The sequence below is a fragment of the Oculina patagonica genome, chromosome 3 (genome assembly GCF_052425735.1).
Source record: "Oculina patagonica isolate OP01 chromosome 3, crgOcupat, whole genome shotgun sequence".
Lineage (NCBI taxonomy): Eukaryota > Metazoa > Cnidaria > Anthozoa > Scleractinia > Oculinidae > Oculina > Oculina patagonica.
Window position 1 is genome coordinate 1,180,874 of NC_135760.1, and position 13,945 is coordinate 1,194,818.

The 13,945-nt window shown below is 37.5% G+C and overlaps 1 protein-coding gene across 2 annotated transcripts; it reads right to left on the bottom strand.

Annotated features, from left to right (window-relative positions):
* Nucleotides 1–121: 121 nt before the first annotated feature.
* On the bottom strand, nucleotides 122–13,308 carry LOC144646047 (glutamate receptor 2-like). 2 transcript variants are annotated; one of them, XM_078505571.1, is made up of 16 exons: nucleotides 13,030–13,308; nucleotides 11,105–11,251; nucleotides 10,309–10,545; nucleotides 9,739–9,935; nucleotides 9,543–9,596; nucleotides 8,897–9,040; nucleotides 8,235–8,417; nucleotides 7,709–7,819; nucleotides 7,111–7,284; nucleotides 6,470–6,664; nucleotides 6,152–6,337; nucleotides 5,544–5,808; nucleotides 5,063–5,439; nucleotides 4,174–4,398; nucleotides 2,876–3,051; nucleotides 1,677–1,787 (listed from the first exon to the last, which is right to left on the bottom strand). In XM_078505571.1, the coding sequence occupies exons 2-15, from the start codon at nucleotides 11,166–11,168 to the stop codon at nucleotides 2,881–2,883; spliced, it is 2,583 nt and encodes an 860-aa protein (XP_078361697.1). In that variant the 5' UTR covers nucleotides 11,169–11,251; nucleotides 13,030–13,308; the 3' UTR covers nucleotides 1,677–1,787; nucleotides 2,876–2,880. The 2 variants fall into 2 exon arrangements, with proteins under 2 accessions (XP_078361698.1, XP_078361697.1); XM_078505572.1 differs by lacking the exon at nucleotides 2,876–3,051 and having other exon boundaries at nucleotides 122–1,787; nucleotides 13,030–13,305.
* Between the last annotated feature and the right edge of the window lie 637 nt (nucleotides 13,309–13,945).

Sequence of the window (13,945 nt, forward strand, 5' to 3'; positions counted from 1 at the left end):
AACAAAGAACTCATCTCAGTTAAATTGATCCATCTGTACTGTTATACGATGCAGCATTTTCTCTCAGCTTCATTTTATAAACATTGCATAAACACACTCGACCCACAATTCCACTTAGTATCAACTTTTAATTTAAATAAAAAAACAAACTACTTTTTTAATGTTTTTTATTACGAGAAGGTTTAAAAGCAGTTACACATCTAAATCTGGGTAAACAGTACCAAATAGTGCTTGTTCAAGCGAAGGAAACTTGTAGCCACTTATACAGGCGAAAAAGGCGTGGGCGGGAGCCAGTTCAGCCTCGATTGAATGCTGCCCTTCCAAATCATTCTGAAAGTGTTTTATTGAACAGAGACTGAAAAGACGTTTCCAAAAATGAGAAATTAAAAAAGCTTTGTGGTAAGAGTCGGAGTATACTGATTGGAATGTTCAGGATTTTCTGGATTAGAACCTTGTGAATACGTAAAATAAGCTCAATTTTGATAATGGCACAAGAAACCAAGTGCTTTTTACTGTGACTACAGCTTTATTAGTATGAATGATTTAGACGGTTGATTTGCTCCCAAGTACCTTTTCGAATTTAAAGTAGCGGATAACACCAGGTACCATTTTATTAATGATTAAGAAATGTTATTAATTTTCAGAAGAATCTGATTTTCAGTGTGAATCACTAGATATATTAGATATGCATGTAAGCTTTTGCAGAAAACCATGGAAAGAAAGCTCAAACTGCAGGAAATATAAACAGACATATTAACTAATACGTAGTTTAAAATATTTCCAGAATTGACAAGAATTTATTATAAAAAATAATGTTAAAATACATTAAATTAACTAACAATTATGTGATTTTGTGAATTTTATGATTTTGTGATTTTACTGGGATTATGTGAATATTTACTTGAAAATGCTCTGTAAGGAGAGATTCTGACCGTTTATCGGAAACTATTTAGTAGCATATTATTTATTTTGCAAATAACATATTCCACTCTTTTCAATTGACTAAAAATTAGTCTTAATATCATTATTTCTTCCGGCAAGTTTTAGGTAATAAACATGTCTTCGTGTGGCCATTTTTAAGCGTAAACGATTAAAAAGCTAAACTGGTGCATTGCTTTCGCTATGAAAAAATTCATAACAAATACTGTCTGGCAGCTTGTAAGCATTAAAGGCGCTACGTCATGGATGCTGCATTAGAAAATTTTAGCTTAATTTTTTAACTTCTTCGTTCAAAATCCGTATTAAGGATCACCAATCCCAACTTGTTTCCATCTTGGTTCACTGTCACCTCTTTGTCAGTTTTCTACCTTAGCAAGCGACTGTTTGAAGTTTTCTTCAACTTTAAGGCAATTTTACACATTTTAAAAACTCATGACAAAGCTCCTTTAAAAAAGCATTCTGTGTCCGACCAAAATTATACAATTTGTATTACTATTATTTATTTTTTTAGTAAAGGAAGCACACCCCAGTGTCTAGACGTACTTCAACAGTGCGTTTTAGCTTAACAGGGACGTTTAATATACCTCGTTCTGATTACCAGTTAAACCTGTTTTTCAGTAGTTAGGTGGTATGACCACTTTGGTACCAGTCATGTATCATCAGAGACCTTATGCAGATACTGCAGCTGAAGTTGCACTGCTCTTTCAGAGTTTGCTTTCGGGGGCGTAAGCGTACTTATCAAAGTGCTTCAGATTAATCACGTTTTGTTGCTTGATTCCGGGCTCAACATATCGGATGTTTTCCATGGGTATGTCATCATCGTCTTCATCATCTTCATCTTTGCGGCACTGAAACAGAAGATACTGTATAAAAAACAGTTGAAATGCATTAAGGGCCCGGAAACACGACGCGTCTTTACACTCGACATAACGCACAACATTTTCAGTTGACGTGGCCACAAGCTGCGACATTTTACGTAACTGCCGACAGAGCAAGAAAGTCATTCTGATATTTACAATAACGTAACCAAAATTCAAATGGATAGCTAAAGGCGAATTAGGTAGCCAAGAACCGCAGCTGCTTACTGTTTTTCAGGAATCAAATGTCAAAACTGACATCGACATTTTGGGGTTAGACACGTTGTCATAAGGTAGGAAACACCTGATAGCACAGGCTGACCCAGGCTCTCTCGATAATTATTTGCAACGGTCGTTGTCGGTTCGTTTCAAGCGATCGAAAAATATGCTTCATAAATTGACGAATTTGAGATCTTTCGTTCCTAAATTACAACTAGTAGTGGGGCGTTATTCCTCACTTGCAGCGGCAAGTGGGAAATAAACGTCCCAAAACCCCTCAAAATCACACAAAAGCAGACAATCAACAATAGGTAAGTGATCTTTATTTATATGGCTTACAGTTTATTGTAATTTAGGAACGAAAGATCTGAAATTCGTCAATTTATGAAGCATATTTTTCGATCGTTTGAGTCGAACCGACAACGACCGTTGCAAATAATTAACGAGAGAGCCTGGGCTGCCTGTGCTGATAGTTGTGCCTGCACGTTATGTTTATATTGTGTATCGGACAAACTTTAAAAAATTTGTGCGTAATGTTGAAGAAGCAGAAAGTGGGCCGAGCCTTTAAAGGAACACATAAACTTATCTAGAAATATGGTCTACTTTTGTTAAAGATTAAAACAGTTGTGCACTGCTCTGGCTGCACTGAAGCTTAAGGCGTTAATATTTAGGATGGGGCATGAATAAAAGTCTTTCCTAGTGTTTTCGATCGCTTCAATAAAGGTGCCATTTCTTGTGGTTCTAGACTAAAGATATTTAAAAGCCTTTACGGACATGCACATTCTTCGAGAGCAACAGGTTTGTAAGCCGTCACACTGTTGTGTGCTACCATCGTTAAACAAAGTTGATTTATGTCTTACTTCCTCTAATCCATTCCAAACCACTTTTTCCAGCCAGTAGTTTGAGGCTCCGGCTGTCGTACTGGATTGAGCACCCTGTCTCCTTGTGACAATACCACTCCCATTCTCATGCGGGTGTTGTTGTGGTCACGTGATTGTTCACGTGACTCGCGACTCAGACGTCGCTTGAGGGCTTGCTACAAAAGGAAATGAATTCCACGATATCAAACAACTCGCAACAACTACAAGGTTACGTCCTGCCAAATGTTGTCTGAAATTCAACCTTCAGTTTTTCAAGTAATTCTGTTTGTTGTACTCTTATAGATTTTAGCCCAATTTAGAGACTTCTTGCCTGATACACGTTAAAATGGTCCATTTGAAATAAGTTGTTTGCGAGCTGTTTTCTTGATTTTATACATGAAATTCATTTCCTTTTCCATGTAGCTACTTCACACATCTTTTTTTATAGGTTTGTTTTCTTGTCTAATATTCGTTACGTATTTCAAACAACATTAGCAGGTAAACCAAAACGGTTTTTCCGAAACTTCCACCCTTCCTTCCTTTAGTTATATCCATTTACCCTTAAATTAAATGTCAATGGCAAACATTGGGTCGATGAAACAATGATAATGTAGTGATAGCTTAGGCGATTTATACACTTCTTAGAAGTTTTTATTTTTCTATTTTATTCTTATTTTAGTGGCAAACCTGTAAACTAGCTTTTTAGCTAAGTGTTCCTCTAAATAAAGTATCATTGTATTGTGTATGGTATTGTGTATGGTATGGTATGGTATGGTATGGAATGGTATGGTATGGTATGGTTGGTTGGTTGTTGTATGTATGTATGTATGTGGTATGTATGGTATGGTATGGTATGGTATGGTATGGTATGGTATGGTATGGTATCACTATGGTATTGGTAGTGTATTGTAGTAATGCTGGTGTAACTTAAAAATCTGTGGATGTGTGTCCAATGAAAGCTGTTGTTATAGTGGTACTTTTAATCATGTGTCCTGTTTTTTTTTTTTTGCTGTACAAAGTTATTTAAAGTCCATTTAATTTCCTGTTTATTTTGCTATAATACTTGTGGCTCTAACATTAAAAAATCACTAAATGCAATTCTAGAGTGAGATCGTTCGAATGAGAGCTAGCGGGCAGATGTCCCCGTTGTTGTTCAAGTTGTTTATAACTGTTCAGTCGTTCAATATTTTCCAAAATAAAAACTAATTATTTTTTCTTTAAATTTTAACTTGGTAACATCAATATCATTTTACATTACTACATCAAAAAAGACAGACAAGATATAAATAATACTTTACCTGGCTGTTTGTGAAGAGAACTACCAGCTTCCGGCAGCGTATCTCGATAACGACCAGGACAATTGAGACTACGACACCACCCAGTAGAATAATGAACACGCCGGCCAAGTTGTTCACGTCGAGGCTCTGTGTATTGCCAGTTTTTTTCTGTGAAGGTTTTGGACACTGACTGCGATCGTCCCACCATCTTTGACGTGTCTTTTCAATAAAGTTCTTTTCTCGCAGCTAGAAATAAAAACGTAAAGCTAGCTTAATCTGAATAGTGTCGAACAACTAATAAAATGAACTGAAAAGGTCGCCCATGGATGTCGTATATTAAATATTCAGCTTAAAGTTTTTAAGGTTGTCATGAGTTGGAATCCATCTCAATCTTCGTCAAACTTACGGGCCATGCATGACCATGATGACCATCATGGTCAAATCAAATGCTTGGTTCTCCTATTTCCATGCATGCATGATTTTCTTTTCTCCATAACCAAAAAGGTTATGGGGCTACGCTCCGCAGCTCCGCTACAAGTACCACTAAAATGCCAACAGATCCCTCTTTCGATTGTTTTCAAAGACATGGATCAAAAATCCAATTCAAAGGGCAGGTTTGGTTTGATATGAATTGCACTTGAGATTTCGAGCCAGTTATTAAACGAGGCCTAAGGTCACAGACAAAACCAGAGTAGCAGAGTAACAAACAACTGTATTCGAAAACCCTTGGAAACCTTGCTGTGACGTGCTCTGATATGCGGAGTAAACGATCTTGCAGGGTCGATTCAAGGCATCTGCTATTGCTGGTGTTATTTGTAAACAGACAAATTAATCAAAGACTTTTCGTGTACGACAACAAACTCAGACATGCCAAAACTACCACTTGTCATGTACCTCCCTCAATACGTACCTTTAAAATGGCGACTGTAATTATGTTGGTGTATGGAGAGTTTCTTTGCAGCCCAATTCCATAGCTCTTCGTTTGAATCAGATTTTTCAACAGTCTCGTATTGCAAGGTTTCTGTTGGTTGTAGTACTCAAGGTATGGATATTCCGTTATGTAAGCGTATTTTTCTTCCCTTGCTCGTTCCACTCCCGCTTTGGTGCTTTCTACAAAGGTCTTGTATTCTCTCATATGAGAGAACATTTTTCTGTACAACGAGTCCTCGGACGTTTCGAAGAACTTATACACTGAGCCTCCATCCTTGACTCCATATTTTATAATGTCTTCGCTGTCTTGATTTGCAAGAGCTTCTAAAGAATTGATAGTGTCTGCTGTGCGTTTGACTAGAGAAAAGAGGGAAAGAAGATATTTAAATCTTCTTTTATTTAATGCATTACAATTCTCCTTCTGCTTTTCACGATGCTTTGCAGATTTGATATTTACTTACTTGTAAAAAAGGCAGCGAGATTTGCCGTGTAGGTAGAAATTAAAATCAAAATGAAGAACCAAAACGTAGAAGCTAACAGACGACCGGAAGGTGCCAGAGGAGTGTTGTCAGGACCTTGCTGTAAAACGGAAGCTGTAGCGAACCACAGGCTGTTCAACAGGTTAAACTCATTTCCAGGCTCTTCATCTGATTCACGAGCTCGGGCACGGTAACCAAACGGGCTCAAATAGTCCATGACACACATCATTATCGTGATAAAAAGGACCTGAAAGAGAACGTAGACATTCAAATAAGGATACGTAAATAGCACTTAAACAAGTCAATCTACCGTAAAGGTCCAATAGCAAGCTCTGGTTGGCCTACTTTTGAGGGTGGGGTTGAACTTATTAAAATTATTGAAAGAAATTGAATTTTAAATAGTATTAGTTGTGCAATGTATAAGGGACTTAGGTACCATATGGATGTTTTGGAGTAAGGTTTGGATTTAGGTACCTTACGGTATCATACGGATGGCAACTGGTTGCAAAACTTAAAACACTTTTGCACACACGGATAAAACAGGAAGGAAAATTTTGATATTTAAGTGTAACGATAGTAACTGCGCTTACCACTCCAATTGTGGACAGCCACACTCCACCAGTGAAAGGTTGAAGAAAAGCAAAGTTATTGATGGGCGGTTCACCCGCTTTCTGCATGATAAGACTCAGACTAAAGTCCATAAATGGCTTGCTGAAGTCGATACTCAACTCGCGCTCTGCTGTTATTGTAATAGGAACAAGCGCCATATCTTTCTCCTTAAAGAAAAAAAATGTATTTATTGTTAGTAAATTTAAATAATAATTTTGATATTTTTGATTATAGTATGTACCATCACAAGTACATGTCTTAAGTTTTTAACACCCTTCAAGCTACAAGAAAATGTTTACCTGATTTTTTAGTTCCTCGATTACTTTTGAGTAACTTCCATCACTTCTTAAGTAGATTTCGTATTCGAACTTTGCTTCTTTTGATAGTTCTTCAATTACGTCAATGAGAAATCCTTGAAGAACTCCTTCAGAAACTTTTCCAGCTACATCTTCTATCTTTGCTGACTTATTGACAATTTCCACAAATGGTGGTTCCTAAAGAAACGAAACAGTTAAACGTTTGATAAGCTGTCACCCTCAAGAATTTGGAAATGGGTGGCTTAAGTATATCGTTAGCTGCTTGGAGCGGGATCACCAAAATACTTTGTGGACGTGGCAAGATGTCAATATCATTCACTTGCAACTTATCAGTCTAACTGTAACGCAATCAAGCAATCTTGATCGTTAACAAATGGAGGTTCAAAACGGAACCTTGTAACTGTCATATGAAATTATGAACATGTTTGCAGTGATATGTTATGTTCCTGATGGCATTGTGGCTATAACCAAATTATTTCCGAATCAGCCAACAAACACTGGGAGGTCACTATCAAGGACAAGACCTTTATCAAAGGGGCGCATATGGTCTACAAAACCAGCAGTACAGCACCTTTAAATTTGTAAAACAGTACATGTTTAATCTCGAGATATCATTTCCTTACCACCACTGTAGTTACTTTCAGCTTTGGTAACCTCATTACTGGACGAGTTCCTGGAAAACCAGGATTATGGCATTTAACAGATTCATAGAAGCATCCAAGCCACTGAGGTTCTTCGCTTTTCATCGGTAAAACAGAGTGTCCATTATCACCAGGCTCTTGTTTCCATGAGCCGACCTAATGTGCAGGTTAAGAGAAAGTTAGTATAGGAAATCTCACGGCCTTTACTAAACACAATTTGTAATTAATAGGTAACATCCTTTCTTCCTTTGTTTTTTTCCTTCTTTAATTTTGATAAAATGGCTCTTTTTTCTCTCTAGTGTTGTTTTGTTTGTTTTTTTAGAGGCTTTTTTTTTTTTTTTTTTTTTTTTTTTTTTTTTTTTTTTTTTTTTTTTTTAGTCACCTTGGATAAATTTCGCAAAATGTTGTGGTTAAAGGCAGAATTGGTGGAAGAGAGCGGGAGCAGGTGTGCAAGAAAGAGTATTTTCCGCTCCTCACTAATTCCCACCTCCCCCTTTTTTCCATCCCTTCCCAACCTTTCTCTGTTGTCCTAATCCAAGAAACCGTATTTCAAAGCCAAAGGAATACAACCGCACTGTACCTTTTTGACATCCTGAGGAAGTACATTCAAAATGTCCATGCCATCTTTCACTTTCCGTTCACCTGAGTTACCATCAAATCTTACGTCTCCTGTCAAACCCTTAAAGCTGACCTGTGAAACGACAAAAAGGATGTTTCGATTTCTATGGTGCATCATTGTACATTACAGGTTTAGCTAGCTTTTTTCTGACTGCATAAACTACCCCTATATTATCAGAAGACACATTGTAGGTTTTACCACGTCTGCTGAAAGCCAATGGAAATATATTCAATCACTAATCTGTCGTTTCATGATCCCAATTTGTCGCAAATTTTGCTCCCTTTTTCTCCATTTGTCATCGAGAGCTTTTTGCTTTTACGATCTTTATCAGTTTATTGACGATAAACCTCTATTGAAATTCGCAAGACGAGCCAAGTGTTGGTGCATGAGAAAGTAAAATTACTCCCCACTGAAAATTAGCCATTCAGTTGGTATATGCCTCTCTCTAATAACCAAAACAGGTATTCATGCAGGAACGTGTTCCAACCTTTTTTAACTCATTCAGTACTCTCTGCCCGAGTCCTTTATCCTCATTGACCATGCTTTGCAAAGGACAGCTACCATTGACCCCATAAGAGTGGATCATCTTTTTTCCCTCAACGCTCATCAGGAATTTCTCCATCCCTCTTCCGACCACGACGGCTGTATCATATACTGCGGCGTACATTGCCTGCGGACCACAAAGAAAAGTTATTCACTAGAAAGTCGTTAAATTCGGCTGAACATGTAACTAGTCAGTTTTGAGGTTTAACTTAGCCAATTCAGTACAAACCAGAGAGCTGATGTAAATTAGTCTTTATGCTATTTTAAGTTACGAAGTCATCTTGTGTAATTTATTTATAGTTAATATATGGTAATGTATGTTTCATTTTACCCTCATCGCTCCCTCAGTTTGTAAGCCTCCCGCATTTTAATTAGCAATAAACTGGTACAGTATTGTATTGTATTGTATTGTATTGTATTGTATTAAAACCGACAGTTTATAAAAACGTACAGGCATTGATATGAAAAGCCCTTCTAAGTTTATCATCCAAACGTTAATATAATTATTTCCAGAATGCCAAAATATAGTCAGTGAAAATATCAAAGCACTTTCAGTTATACGACAACTTGATGGAATGGGCTTTCCTCTGTTTTTGTGATACTCACCAAGGAGTATTCAAGTGCTCCTCTCTGAATGGCTTCTAATGCTCTTTTTTCGTAGTCTGTTGCCGCGATTTTGTTGGCAAGATGAAGACTTAGTCCCACCATACCAAGAATGGAGGGGTAAGTCTTGTTAGGGCCAGCCACTTCCTGTTGAGATCAAAATGAGAACCCATTAGTGTTTAATCGTAATTTACTAAGGTTCTGTTTTATAGCCTTTAAGGAAAATTGGCCACCTGGCCGTTATTCGTCTAAAGTGACGGGAAAGCATGGCGGATAACGTGAGACAAATTATACGTCTAAAAAACCCGCTATGGGAAAAATAGGGACCGTGTACCCCCAACCAATGCTATGGCGCCACCTTTGGGGTTTTAAGGTTTACAATAATTTTACAAAAGAAACAAAGTAACAAATAAATAAACAGATGAAATAATCTAAACAACGTAGTGTGACGCCGAGGAAGGCTAACCGTAGAATGTCACAACTTTCTCAACGGACACTTTCCAAACCGCCTAAACGTGAGGCCTCACGCACTACCCTCGCCCCAGTTTTCTGATACGTGTCGGCAAAATATTAATTTATGTTAATCAGGACCAACACAAATTTACATTTTATTGTTAGATAAGCAAAAGATGAAATAACTTTGCCTTACCAAATCGGAGGCTATCCACTTTAAGTCTTTGTCATTGATTCCCACGAATAAGGCCTGCAGATTAATAAATTAAGTTTGTATTGTATCGACTATTAAACTACTTTGAACATAAATACGTAGTTATTCTCGGCCGCCGCAGGCGACAATCATACACAATCATACATTCGCGTGTGTATCACATGACGTGTCACGATACCTCGTTCATAATGTTCGTTAGGTCCTTTTGATCACTGAAGAGGATAACCTGTTTCATATGTGACTTGAGTAAGGCGGTAAGGGCTTCTCTCAGCTTGTATTTATTGTCTAAAGGCAGCTCCGGCATCATTTCAGCATTATACTGAGGCCACATGCGAGTTGCTGCATAGAAGACTGACGCCTGTCGCGACTTACGAGCTGAAATTAAAATAAGAGTGAAGGGCTTATTATACATCCAGTAGAACCTCGTAAATAGGCTTACAGAAGCGGCTACCTTTTGCCGGAAAAATTCGATTAGAAATGTTACAACGGAGCTCCAGCGGGAGCGGAGCCTCATATCTAAGAAAACTTGGTAAACCCATGGAGCTGAAAAACCCGCCAGCCAAAGAAGTCGACAACAGTTTCTTTAGAAACTAGTAACATTGTTATTTATTTGCTGGGTTAGGTTGGGCCAGACAGGAAAATTTTTTCTCTTGGTCATTTTGTACAACGCCATAATCTAGAGCCAAATGATAGATTTTCTTTTCCGGTCCTTTAACTCAGTCAATAAGTTCATATTACATACTCTTACCGTCATACACGACAGCTACTCGATTAAATGAGTAAAATTTCATCACATCAAACAAAGCCTTGCTGACAACACGATAGGATGGTCTGATTGACATGGCGTACTTGTGTGGAGTTTCGTCTTCAATGGCATCAACTTTTATCAGAGGCACTTGAAGAAGAGAACTTAAGGCAAAGGCTTTTTCGTCCTTACACGCCAAGTCGATGATGGAAACAACTGGAGACAAGTAGGATGCTACCTCTGCAATAAAACACAAAATCTATTTTCAAATTCTTGAGTGAATCTCTATTTATCGCCAGAAATGTTGCTTAGCACGCTGACGCGACAATTTTGAGTATGTGTTACAATTTGATTAGATTTTGAAGATCAGAAAGTCTTCCATTGTAAAAGAATATTTGCCACAAAAGGTTGTGGAACAAGTGGGCTTACTAACACTCGGGATAAGGGCACCAGAAAGTTGCCTTTTTCTTGGCTGGGAGTTCTGGTTGAACGTTTGTAAAATGCGATAGATAAAAGTATAGGTAGAAAAAGAAATATCATAAGGACAAAGATGTCATGAATCCCACACAAGAATTTTCGAGTTGCATGACCGTAGTCTATAGTAATGCCCTAAATTCTTTTTATAACTTTCCACTAGAAATCTTTGATGGTATTTCAGTCTGGACAGCAAAGAAGGTAAAAAAGATTATAATCATAAGAGATTAGTGAAAGATAAGAGAAAAAGTAACTACCTACAGCTACTCCGTAATATACAAATCAATAGTCACGAGCACATCTTAAGTGGTCACGTCCTACCTACCTCTCGACAGAAGATCCTTTCCATCAACCCTCAGAGGAGTTAACACTAATTTGTAGTCGTACATCTTTAGTATCCGTGGTAACTCGTTCTTAAAGACGTCGTTGAGTACACTGTAAAGGCTTTCGGTGTCTTTGCTGTACAAGGCCCCTGGATAGAGAACAAAAGTGGTTTCTAGACTAAGTAAACAGTCAGAATTTTACCCGATTATTGAGTGTAAGTCAATTTTGAATCGGAGACATTTGGCTGACAGAATAAGCATTTTATTAAAAAGCGGAATAAACTGAACTTTAATAAAGAGCTTATCATATGCAACGTAAAAGCCATCAAATTTTTTTCGCGCGTGCGATTGGTCTTAACGCGTCACGAGAGGCAGCCAACACTGGGGAATATCAGATTCCCCCCCAGGCAAGTGATATTCCCACTTTTGAACTTTGCAATTTACGTTCGCTCTTTGAATTTTCTTCCCGAGTAGATCGTTAAATTGGATTCAATATAACAGGACATTTATTTTAAACAGATCGACTAACAATAGTTTGAACCGACCAGACAGAATTGCGATGACATTTAAAAGCTTTGCAAAAAAGGGCTTTCAAAATGAGCGGCCTTGTGTTCAATCATTTGAACGAATGATTAGCACAACAGCCTTTATTTGGTGTCAAAAATATGCACTGATAATTGTCCTTGGACATGTGTTACTCGAAAATCACAGTTTTCGTCGAGCTTCGTCTCTTGAAAAACTGTTCGCTTCGCGGAACAGATATTGTCCGCGCGCGGTCAAATTTTTTTGCATGCTCTCGCGCCAAATGGAGACTACTGTTTGTGTGTTTTCAGAAACGAATGAAAATTCAGCATGCCCGATGAAGTCCACTTTTTGCTGCAAATTTTAAATAAATAATTATGTAAACTTTACTTTGTCCTAATAAAATATTAATCTGTTTCAGCTGAGTGAAAACGACTGAATCATCTTTGACCCCGCTTCAGGGGGAGTTAGGCTCACCTTGCGCAACATTTAAAAATGGATTTCGACTCTATTTAAGGACAACTTAAACTGTTTGCATTCTGTTTACTTTTTGAATTATGTGTGAGCAAAGTAAAATTGAGAGATCCGTTTACTGTATATTCAGGCAAGTCACGTGAAAACTTAATAATGTTCTGCAGAGCTGATATGCTTATTGGCATTACGGTGTTTTGTCGACATCTGGTTTGTTAACCACAATATGCTGTGTACGATAAATTAATATTCTGGTTTCTTTGTCATGTTTATTCCTGAAATTAGTTAATCTTAGCTAAAAAAGGCTCTTAGTTATTCTTGCTGTTTCAACTGAGGTAAATACATTTATCAGTGAATGTTATGATGATCCGTTTTTCGATGAAGAGAAAAACGAGGTAAATTTTTATACATGTAATTTTTGAATTTTACTTCAGCGGTTTGGAAAATACACAGAAGTTTATTAATTCTGCGAAAACAACATAAAACTTTAATGTTTCTGACATAGTAACAGTAATAATAGCTTTTCGGAGCCAAAAATTAATTAAGCAAGTTTGTTTCTAATTCAATCGCTGTTTGATTAAGTTCCAAATTTCATTTTAACTACAGAATAATTATGTCGTACGATCTTTCTCTGAAAAGGTTTTTTCAACCAAGGAAGTTTTTTTTATGCTTTGATTTTGTGTTTTGGTTTTCGTTTTGTTAACAAAACTGAGAGTAGGAAGTTTATTGCAAAATAGCTTTTAAACTTTAAGATTTTATGCCAACAAACCATTCGTAATAATTCAAGCACATCACATATGCACCTCAGTTTCGTTTTTAACAAAAATTTGCAGTGATGTACTTTGAAGAGATTTTGGTTTTCTACTGCCCCATTAACTTGCTCTCAGAAGTGCCAGAACGGACTTCTTGTAACCTCCATTTTATTTTAGCTTACCTATTCTGATGTCCCACGTCGCTCTGACTTGGGTTGTCGACGCCAGAAACAGAAAAAGGCCTGGAAAAACGTCGGAATAACAGATGTCCACATAGTGAAGCTATTTCATCCCCGCACAGAAATACTCCGTTGATGAAATGGTCTGTGCGGTGTTTTTCGTAGCCCAGGCGAAGTTGCGCTCAGTAATCGTCACAACGTTAGCCTTTAGTGTTTTGTTCACAAATCTCAATGGCAGTTTCTTCTGAAACAATCAACAAGCGATTGCTCAAACACTCTTCGAGATCTCTCTTAAATGCGCATTGAAGCACTTTGTCGATGAGTCAAGAAACTTCTATTTAATAATTGATTTTCTTGGAACGTGTTGACATAAAAACGGGAAGTTGTTAAATTATGCATGACGGCCTGTTTCATGACTAAATCTGGAAACAGAGATTTGCCCGTATTAAAATTCATATGAAATAGTAAACAAAACGCTTTTAAAAATCACTTTCGCACGTACTCGTTGTCACGTTTAAGTTGGCTACAAAGCAAGTATATCCACTGCTGTAAATCATGATGGAAAACATTCTGCAGAAAGTTCGGGAATATCGATGCCTGTTTTGGGCGTATTTATTTTGCGTATACATCCTTTCAAACTGGCCATCTTGACCTGCAGTACCTGGGCCATTAAACCTCATGAACGGATTTCTATTGTTTGAATATTCAGAGGTTGTTTTTTCTGCGTGTCAAAGACTTGTGACTTTGGCGCTATAGTAGCACACAATAGATATGGCGCCACACCCATACAAACGCGCACACAATTGTCCGGGAAATCCCCCTTTGACGGAGATGTAAGAATTTGTTTATAATTTGTTTACAATAGGAATTTGTTTATACGTTATAAACTGCCCAAAGTGGCCATTTTCAAGGTGGACTA

Bases quoted from the DNA above. Each gene is read 5' to 3' on its own strand.
- LOC144646047 (XM_078505571.1), bottom strand. From the start codon at position 11,168: ATGTACGACTACAAATTAGTGTTAACTCCTCTGAGGGTTGATGGAAAG. The intron at 10,546-11,104 runs GTAGGTAGGACG...GTTTTATTGCAG, and splicing joins AAAGGATCTTCTGTCGAGAG to AGGTAGCATCCTACTTGTCT. The intron at 7,285-7,708 runs GTACAGTGCGGT...CCTGCACATTAG, and splicing joins TTCCTCAGGATGTCAAAAAG to GTCGGCTCATGGAAACAAGA.